This window comes from Hevea brasiliensis, chromosome 11 (genome assembly GCF_030052815.1).
Source record: "Hevea brasiliensis isolate MT/VB/25A 57/8 chromosome 11, ASM3005281v1, whole genome shotgun sequence".
In the NCBI taxonomy this organism is placed as follows: domain Eukaryota; kingdom Viridiplantae; phylum Streptophyta; class Magnoliopsida; order Malpighiales; family Euphorbiaceae; genus Hevea; species Hevea brasiliensis.
In genome coordinates, this window is record NC_079503.1 from 55,682,090 (window position 1) to 55,693,034 (window position 10,945).

The following is a 10,945-nucleotide window of genomic DNA, read 5'->3' on the forward strand; positions in this document are numbered from 1 at the left end:
TCTTGCTCGGTCGACATACTCTATGTTATGAGACTAGCTACGGTCTCATAACAGTAATAACTGTGTCATGTGAAAAATAAGTGTATCTTGCTCTGTTGATACACTCTGTGTCATGAGACTAGCTACGGTCTCATAACAGTGATAACTGTGTCATATGAAAATTGAGTGCATCTTGCTCTGTCGATACACTCTGTGTCATGAGACTAGCTATGGTCTCATGACAATGACAACTGTGTGATTTGAAATGTTGTGGATTCGTATTTAGGACCATAGTCCTAAACTACCTACGTATCCCCCTTATTATCCTGAGGAAGAATCAGACCCACTTGTAGTTCGACACTTGAAATTGTGGTGATGCATGTTCTTCTACGCCTTACACACCTACAGGTGACATGTTGATGTGTATTCTTCTATGCCTTACACAACTATGCCATATGCCCTAAACAACGTCTAAGGACTTACCAAAAAATATCTGTCATGAAATGTTATGGGTTCGTATTTAGGACTGCGATTCTAAACTACCTACGTATCCCCCTCTCTATCCTGAGGAAGAATTAGACCCCCTCTTAGTTCGAAAATTGAAACTGTGGTGATGCATGTTATTCTACGCCTTACACACCCACAGGTGACATGTTGATGCATGTTCTTTTATGCCTTACGCAACTATGTCATGCGCCCTAAACAACGTTTAAAGACTTACCAAAAAATATCTAATTGATGATTTGAAAAAAAAAATAGGATGACTGGGTCTCAAAATTCTCTCTGATTTTTATGCTTCCTGTATGCTACTTCCTATCATGGGCATGCTGATTTTACTAGAGATTCTAAAAAACTTAGTCCTCTGGGGGACCTTTTTTGCAAAAACTTTCTTATAGCCTCAAAGTTTTTTAAAAGAATTGTTCACCAAAAAAGACTTCCTTAAGGTAACAATACAATTTCCTTCTGATTTTTCTTTTTCTTCTCTCCCCCCATGGTTTCTGCCTTGACTCATTTCTTTTCATTAACTCCATTCTCTGTGCCCTAACTTTTGCCTAAAATGTCCTTTTGGATTTTTATGTCAGCGGGCTTGCTCTAACTTTTGCCTAAGCGGCCCTTTTGGGTTTTCCACCTAGCAAGCTCCCTTTTTTTTTAGATGATTATCAGGGCATTCATATCAAGTACCTATCTTATCCTAATCAGAAGGCATAGATTAAATCAAAACAATGCAGTTCAATTACTTAATCATTTGATGTATCCCTCAAGACACAAACATTCGCTATTATAATTAAATAAAATCCATTCCTAGTTAATGTAATAAAAAATTCTTTATTTATTCAGGTATACCATTACTCCCTCTTACATTTGGTTTTGCCAAATTTCTAACCTTCCAAAGTTAGAAATAAGCTTTATAACCTGTTGAATGACCTTTTCAGGTTTTCCATCCAGATCTTCTCTTATCTCTCCTTTTGCCTAGACTGCCTTTCGCAAGTTTTCAATCTAGCATTTTTTTTTTTTTGACTCTTACTTTTGCTTAGACCGTCTTTTGTAAGTTTACAGCCTAGTGGCCTATCTCACACAAAGTACCGTTTGAGCTTGTCTAAGTTGACTGGTTCTTGAAATTCATTCCCATCCAGGTCTAATATTTTTACAGCACCTCCTGATAAGATCTTTTTTACTATGTATGGACGATCCCAGTTTAGCTTTAACTTTCCTCTTGGATCAAAAGGGATGGGCCGAGCTTGTTTCAAAACCATGTCTCCCTCTTTGATCTTTCTTGGCTTCACCTTCTCATTAAAGGACCTTACTATCTTCCTTTGATAAGCCTGCATATGATACAAGGCTCGCATCCTCTTCTCATCAATCAAAGCTAGTTCTTCATATCTTTTCTGAGCCCACTCATTTTCCGGAATCTTAGCTTCTAGTATCACTCTCAAGGATTTGACCTTTAGCTCAATAGGTAGCACTGCTTCAGTCCCATACACTAAAGAGAATGGAGTTGCCCCTGTGGATGTTCTTGTAATAGTACAATAACCCCAAAGAGCATAAGGGAGTTTCTCAGGCCAATCCTTATAGGTTTCAACCATTTTTCTCAGAATGGTTTTCACATTCTTATTTGCTGCTTCTACTGCTCCATTAGTCTGTGGCCTATATGGTGAGGACTTGTGATGCTTAATCTTGAATTCGGTAATCAATTCTAAGAAATCACCTTTGAATTGGCTGTCGTTATCTAATACTATCTCATGGGGTACCCCAAACCTGTAAATCAAGTTCTTTCGCACAAACTTACTTATCTGCTTGGCCCTTACTACTTTATAAGATTCAGCTTTAACCCACTTGGTGAAATAGTCAATTGCCACAATGATAAATCTATGGCCATTAGAAGCCATGGGAGAAATCTTCCCAATAATGTCTATGCCCCATATTGAGAATGGCCACGGTGAAGTCATACTGTAGAGTTCACTGGATGGTAGGTGATTCAAATTCCCATGGATTTGGCACTCATGGCATCTTTTCACAAATTTAGCGCAGTCAGTATCCATGGTAGACCAGTAATAGCCCAATCTTAAAATTTTGCCCAATAATACCCTTTCGTTCATGTGAGGACCACACAGTCCTGCATGTACTTCCTCTATTATCTACTCAGACTGCTTTTTTGTCACACACAAGAGCAATAGTCCTTCGAAGAACCTTTTGTGGAGTTGCCCCCCAGCCAAAGTGAACTGAGTGGCTAATCTACGAATTGTAGCTCTATCCCTACTATTGGCTGACTATGGGTATTCTCTTACCTCTAAATATCTTCTTATGTCCTTATACCATTTCATCTCATCTTCTGGATCTAAATGTGCTATTATTAACCCTTCATAGCATGGGATTCTACTCCTCATCAGGATAACTGGCTGGGTCAACTTTTGATCACCCTTTTCCCATAAGAATGCCAGAGTGGCTAGAGCATCAGCCATCTGATTCTAAGCTCTAGGCATGTGCTTCATTGTCACTTCCTCAAAGCTAAATAATAGTTTCTTAGCATACTCTAGGTATGGCCTCAACTTTTCTTCTTTCAATTCCCATTCACCTTTAACATGGGAAACCACTGGCATTGAATCTCTGAACACCTCCACTTTTTTAGCCCCAATAGCTATTAATGCCTCTAGGCCATAAATGTAAGCCTTATATTCTGCAATATTATTAGAGGTTGGGAAACATAGCCTTTTTGACATTAATAATTGTTCTCCATTCGGTGCTTCTAAAACTACCCCTATACCAGCTCCGCTCTTATTCATGGCCCCATCAAAGTACATTTTCCATGGCTGGACCTCTACTAGCTTGAGACTCTCATCCGGGAAGGCTGTTTCAACTTCTTCCTCTTCATTAACTGGAATTTCAGAAAGAAATTCAGCCACTACACACCCTTTGATGGTTTTTCGAGTCTCATACACAATATCAAATTCAAACAGTAGGACCAACCATTTGGCCAATTTTCCAACTAGTGTCGGTACTTCAAATATGTACTTTAAAGGATCCATTCGGGATACTACAATAACTCGATGGGTCTGAAAGCAGTGCCTTAACTTCTTAGTTGCGCATACTACAGCCAGACAGGTTCTTTCTATTAGTGAATAATTCTCCTCATAAGCAAGGAGTTTCTTACTAATGTAATAGATGGCTCTTTCTAGATTCTCTACTTCTTGTGCCAACATTGCCCCCAGGGCCATGTTTTCCACTGATAGGTAGAGGATTAGAGGGATGCTAGGGATGGGTGGTGACAAAATTGGTGGATTGCTCAGGTACTGCTTTATCTTTTCAAATGCCTCTTGACATTGCTCATTCCACACCACTGGCTAATTCTTTCTTAGTAGCTTAAAAATTGGTTCACAGGTAGTTATAAGCCTAGCTATGAACCTACTGATGTACTGTAATTTGCCTAAGAAACCTCTAATCTCTTTTTTGGTTCTTGAGGCTGGCATCTCCTGGATTGCCTTCATCTTATCTGGGTCAACCTCAATCCCTTTCCTACTGATCATATGCCCTAACAGTTTGCCTGAAGTGACCCCAAACACACATTTGCTAGGGTTCAGTCTCAAATTATACTTGATGACCCTCTGAAGAACTTCTCTAATGCCTCAAAATGTCTCTCCCTAGTTGGGGATTTTACTACCATGTCATCCACATATACTTCAACTTCTTTGTGCATCATGTCATGAAACAACATAGTAGCCATTCTCTGATAAGTCACACTAGCATTTTTAGCCCAAAAGGCATGACCTTATAACAATAGGTCCCCCATTTAGTGATAAAAGTTGTCTTTGCTTTATCTATCAAATCCATGAGGATCTGATTATATCCCAAAAAACCATCCATGAAAGAGTACATGGCCATGCAAGCAGCACTGTCAACAAGCACATCGATGTGAGGCAATGGGAAATCATCCTTAGGAGTAGCCTTATTCAAGTCCCTATAATCTACACACATCCGAACTCACCCATCCTTCTTGGGGACTGGCACAATGTTGGCTAACCACTCGGGATACTCAATTACTTCAATGAAATCAGCCTCAATGAGCTTTTTCACCTCTTAAGCTATCTTTTCTTCCCATTCTGGCCTAAGCAGATGCTTTTTTTGTTTTACTGGCCTCATGTTAGGGTCTGTGGGGATCTTGTGTTGTACTATGTTTCGATCAATTCTCAGCATATCTTTATAAGACTAGGCAAATGCTTCTTGGTACTTTATTAATAAGGCTACAAATTTATCTCTTTCTTTTTGGGTTAAATCTTCAGCTAACTTAATGTCTTTAGGATCATCTGGTGTACCCAAATTAATAGAGATTGATTTTACTGCATTAACAAAAATAGATTCTAAATGATTATGAATGCCATGCGTGTAGCCATTAGGATGAACATCAAATAAGTAAGCAAAAGGACTAGTCATATTATTTATTTTTGCCTCAAAATCATCATTAAGTACATCAGAAAGAATAATATCAGTATCACTACTGTAAGCATTATAAAAGAAAAACTCAAACTTAGGGGTGTAGGTCTAAGTGCTTGGCTTCCATACAGACCTTAACTTGATGGCACTGACCTCTTGTTCTAATTGCTCAACATGCGGCAGCTCCTGGTCATCAGTCCATGCAATTGCGCCCTCCCTAATAAACTTGGTGGGCTTGAGTCCCTCTTCATCTTTAGTTGGCTGATAGCCGAGCCCATATCTCATGATCTGCCTTTTATTTCTGGAAAAGTCACTAAGCCATTAGCTTGTTTTCCAGACCCATGGTAGGAAAAAACTTCATCTCTTTCATCATAGTGGCCACCCTAGGGTCCATCCAGTCTCCATAGATCCCAGCAACTTGGAAACCAGAAAATAGTGGTACTGAACCATCCACTTGCAGCATAGCTACTTCCCCATCTCTTTTAGCATTGATGGTGATTATACCATCTTGGTGCATGATCTTGATCTTTTGGTGGAGTGTAGAGGGGACTCCACCTAAGGGATGGAACCAGATTCTACCCAATAGTAAGGAGAATGTCATTGGATGTCTAGCACAGTGAACTCAACTTCAGTTTCTATAGGCCCCACCTTAACCATAATCTTGAATACCCTATCACATTTCTCTTTGAATCATCATAAGCCCTGAAAACCAGATCAGAACCAGTTAGTTCAGACATAGAAATTCCTAATTTTGGCAAAATCTTCAGAGGGCATATGTTGATGGCTAACCCATCATCTATCATCACACAAGGCACTTTCCACCCTCCAACATCGGCGGTCATAAACAGAGCCCTGCTATGGTTTCTCCCCTCAGCTGGGAGATCATGATCAGAGAAAGTAATATGACCCCCATCTTCTATAAGCACAACTTTGGCAATCTCTTCTAGAGTTATCTCTGTGGAGACCTTGAGTACACTCAGGGACTTGGTCTGTGCAGTTCTGTGTTTTTCTGATGCCAATAGCAATTCCTATACCTTTACGCTAGCCTGAGTCCTTTTCAATTGCCTAAGGAACTGATCATCCTCTTCATCTGTGTCCTCTTCAGCCAACACCTTGGTTTTCCCTCTCACATTGTCCTTCTCCATGGGTGGATCAGGATAATATCTACCACTCTTGGTCATGTGGCTCACCTTACTCTTTTCCTCTCCGTCAGAGTTAACCCAAACATCTAACAAACCTTCCTCATCACTGGAACTATCCCAAATATCAATTGTCATTACAAATCAAGGTTCATCAAGCTTTTGGATAGGTTGGATAAGGTTGAGAATTTGGTCAGGGTCAATTAAGGAGGTGGAAATCATGTAAAGTCCTGGTAGAGGTGGAACATTATGGTTGGGCATTGGGTTAGTGTGTGTGTTGGGTCAATTTTCTGGGTCAGCTATTTTCTTAGCATCGATCAGGTCTTGAACTTCGTGTTTTAGCCAAAAACATCTATCAGTGTCATGGCCATGAGTTTGATGGAATTGGCAGTATAGGTTAGTATTGTAATTGGGTGGCAGTGGGTTTGGTGGTGGTCTAGGCGCCAAGGGTTGGAGTAGGGCCCGAGCTTTGAGTCGCTCAAAGACTTTAGATAGAGGTTGGTTGAATTAAGAGAACTTTTTAGGGGTATGGGACACGGTTTGAACCTCAATGACTTTGTTTTCCTTAGTAATGTTGCCAGCTAACTGGTATCCTCCCCTCTTGGGCTGATAACTCTTCCTTTCATTGTTCAATACATCCTCCACTAATACCCCAGCATCATATAGCTATTCAAAGGTAGCCAAGGGTAATAACAAAGTTTCTCATAATAACTAGGCTACAGACTTTTCACTACCAATCACACTTGATCCTTTTCAGTAGGCCTATCGGTCATCTTCATGGCCTTTTTCCTCCATCTCAATAGATACTCTGAAAAGGTTTCATTTGGTTTTTGCCTAGTGCTCTCTAAGTCTCTCAGGATAACATCTAAAGCTGTATTATAGGAGTATTGTTGCACAAATCTCCTAACTAGCTCCTCCCAATCTTTTCTCACAGTGGCTTCTAGCCCATGATACCATGAAGATGTAACCCCTTCTAGTGACATAGAAAAGAACTGAGTGACTTGGTTCTTAGTCAAACCAGTTGTTTTCATGACTATAAGATAAGACCTGAGGTGGGTTTTTAGGTCACCAGTACCATCGAAATTAGCCAAATCAGGCATCTTGAAATTTTCAGGTAGATTTCCATCCAACTGGATGTCAAAGTCATCTGCATCTAACAACCCCATTCCAGTAAATTTAGCTTGCTTTTTCACACTGGCCTGAAGTTTTTCTATCATCTCAGTAACAACTCTAATCTCCTCACTTGTCCCCTTTTCTTTCTTTTTGGCTATGTCTTGGAGATAATCTTCTTCATCCCAAACATCATCAAAGGCTTTCTTTTTACTAGTCTCTTCTTCGGGACTTTTCACCTGGACATCACTAAGCCCACCCATCTCTAGCTTCTTCTCAAAGTTGGCCATGATTTTTCCTTCAAGCTCAGTCATCTTGGCATTCAAAGCTTCTTCAAGCATCTATCTAAACATGACTTTAGTGTCTTCCATTTTAGCTTGTACAGGTGTAACTCTTACTAATCTCTTTCCCTCCCTAACCCAAGTGACCTAATTAGAAGTCTTCCTAATGTGTTCTAAAGCTATGTTTACTACAAGAGAAAAAAAAAAATACAAGGTTTTAACATCTTATGCTATGTACAAATGCAATGCATGAATGCATGAATATGCACTTTCATTTTTACCTTTGCCTTTACAAAACCAAAACCGAACCGTACTAATACGACCAAAACTGAACCAAAACCGAACTGTATAAACCAAACTAAAATCGGACTAAAGACTAAATGATAAACTGAAAAGAATGTCTCCAGAACTGAATCTTCGCCCTCTTATACCTTCAACTCTCACGTGTAGGGCAAGAAAAAAAAATTCTATCCTAGGCTACGGTACACTAGACACACCAACAGAAAGTGGTCCAGGATGACCTTTCCTCTATAAACAAATGATTTGTATCCTTAAAGTTTAACCATAAGTAAGCATCCTCTTGCTTAACATGGGTTTTAAAATGGACTTGGGCCTATACATACATTGGGTTTACGCATAGGCCTAGCTTCATCTCAACCACCACTAGAACTTATGGTTTGAACAGTAACGATACGAATCCAGCACAACAAAAATCTACAAGGTACCTAGGGTTGAAATCTATGGCTCATGGGCTTTATTGGGTAGGAAAAGGGTCACCCATGCGAGAGCTTGTCCTTTAAGTACAACGGTCGGAGCTGTGGCTCTTTTATATACTCGAAGGTATGGGCATGGGGTGCTAGCATTCACCAATTTGTCAGACATCGAGTAGAACCATGGTCTCCTTGGCTAGTACTAATGAGGCTAAAAGGGTGAGGGTGATCCGTGTGATAGTGTAGTGCAATGCAAAAAGTTTAACAAAGGAATAATATCATACTAATAGAAACATGTAGGAGTAACTATCGATTTAGTCCCCAGTGGAGTCACCAAACTGTAGGAGGGGGGCGTGAGGGGAAATATCATCCATTAGAATTATATAAAATACACCAGGTAATGCCCAGGAAAGATGGTGGAGTCACAATCGTCTCACTTAAGTACCACCTCCTTAGACAGCATTTCCTAGACATGCACTTCATACAATCCTAATAGAATCAAACTACTGGTAAGTACCGTCTTCCCATAACACTGCCACGGTACTAAGGATTTATGCCACGAAGGCATAGATAGACAGGAGTCGCCACTCGGGTAATAACCGGGACATATTCAGTGTTTCTTTTGAGGGTCATGGATGGTAACTTACTCCTTGCAGAGTTTCCACAACCATCATTACCATAGCCCAATGTCTAGATTCGAGATAGTGGGTACGTAAGTGGAAGGTGTTAGGCACCCCTTACGCCTGGTCTAATCTCGTTAATTTGAGCGCCAGTCCTCTACTAATCTTTTTAAAAGTCTTGTTGATCATTCCTTTATTAAACTTCATCCTAAAAAATGCAATTCTAATCCTACACACGTAAGTAATTCACAAAAGGGTTGTTGTTTACACACAATTTTCATGCACAAGTAATTCCTATCTATGGGATTGCTAATTATTTAAATGATATTTACCAGATGACTAAAATTAATTTATTATTGAGAATTTAATTTACAAACAAATTCAATTTCAAATAACCCTACATTTCTATTTAACCTAATTAATTAATTTTCACCAAGTTACCCTAAGGATAATTGAACTAAGTTAATTATGTACATGTGTAATTTATTCTAATATCACGTAAGGCCTAAACAATCATAACCTAATAAAGATTTCTAACATGCAAATTTATTTTACAATTACCAAGTATTATATTAAATTTATATTACATGCCAATGTTAGTTTAATTTACAAACAAGATTAATTTTAATTTACAAAGTATTTATTTAAATTAATTACATGCAAAAGTTAGTTAAATTAAAAACAAAGTTAATTTTAATTTACCAAATAAAAGTTCTATTATTACTATAATTTCATGCCAATGGTTATTCGAAAAGTCTAGAGCTACTTACCTGTTGGTAAATGCAGTTGCCATTAGGGCAAGCTACCCTTAAAAAGGGGTTTTCTCTTCTAGTATGACAATGATATCTCTAGCTTACTCTTGTTTAGCTCCATATAAGCTCTGCGCAAATGCTCACTTTGGTACTTTTCTTATAGCTACTTACCAATTTTGTTTGTAATAAAAAATAAAAAAACTAAAGAAAATAAAAGAATTAAAGAAAATATTAATAACAATTTACATTGGATTCTAACTCTAGTCTCCTAAAGGGTTAAGATTCCTAATTAGTTACAACTACCTAATAGTCTAAATCTTCTAATATGATCCAAACACTTCATAACACTTGTTGAATTAAAAGAACATAGAAAAATAGATCAAATATCAATTAAAACCCAAGAAAATACAAGGACATGCATAAGTATAAAATTTCTAAATTCTAACAGATTAACAGCAGTAAGAAATCCGATATTTTAAAAATAGTTATACATGCCTAAAAATCATTAAAAAAATTACAAAAAGGCAGCCTACATATCATACAAGATCATAAAATTTATAAATCAAACAAAACCCTAGCCGAATGGTCTACATAATGAAGGAACGGAAGCGTGAAAAACATAAGTTTATACCATTGAATTCAAAAATTTTCACCTAGGGTCACATGCATCATGCAAGATTTATTTTTATCTATTTGATTTCAATGATAAACAACATATTAAAACTCTTTTAATATGTTTTTGGATCTGTGTTTTCCATTTAAGATTTTAAAATTAATCAGATTAATTTTAGAACCCTAGAGTAAATCAAGAACGATTACACTAACCTCTTGATGCAATCGCAAATGTCTCGCGCTTTGAGATTCGTCTTCAGGACACCAGATGTTGTCCCTCTAGCTTGTCCACACCAAGAACACCTATGGCAGCCCTTGAACAGCTTCTAAAGCTTTTTCTATTAATTAGAAATTCAAGTTCTGCCTTTTAAGAGATTAGAGATGTAAACAGGACACTAGAAACAATTTCTAGTGTTCTTAATTCAAGAGAATGATGGCTAATCTCTTTGAATTGATAAGAGATGAAGAAGAAGAGATAAAAACCCTCAAAGTGGCGTGACAAAGGAGTGTGGCTGCTAGTTGTAATTTATTTTCTCATAACAACACTTAAATAACTAGGTTAACACATTAAACCCTTGCCACATGTCACCCTTTGATTAGCTCTAGGTTTAAGTGACCCAATCACATTGTGCCAAGTGTCAAACCTATATTTAATCTTGATTTTAATCATCTTACATGATTAAAAAACATTTGGCAAGCTTATGTGTTATGCCATGTGTCACCATCTCATGGTGCCACGTGTCACACTGCAAAATGACCAAAATGCCCCTGTGTCTTAATTTTGAGTTCTCAACCCAAAATAATTATTTTTCTTCT

The 10,945-nt window shown here is 38.1% G+C and overlaps 1 protein-coding gene across 1 annotated transcript; it reads right to left on the minus strand.

Moving 5' to 3' along the window:
• Positions 1-2,945: 2,945 nt before the first annotated feature.
• Positions 2,946-3,692, minus strand: LOC131170248 (uncharacterized). Its single transcript, XM_058129310.1, has one exon. The coding sequence runs from the start codon at positions 3,690-3,692 to the stop codon at positions 2,946-2,948; it is 747 nt and encodes a 248-aa protein (XP_057985293.1).
• Positions 3,693-10,945: the final 7,253 nt, after the last annotated feature.

Coding starts and splice junctions, on each gene's coding strand:
- LOC131170248 (XM_058129310.1), bottom strand. CDS start 3,692: ATGGCCCTGGGGGCAATGTTGGCACAAGAAGTAGAGAATCTAGAAAGA.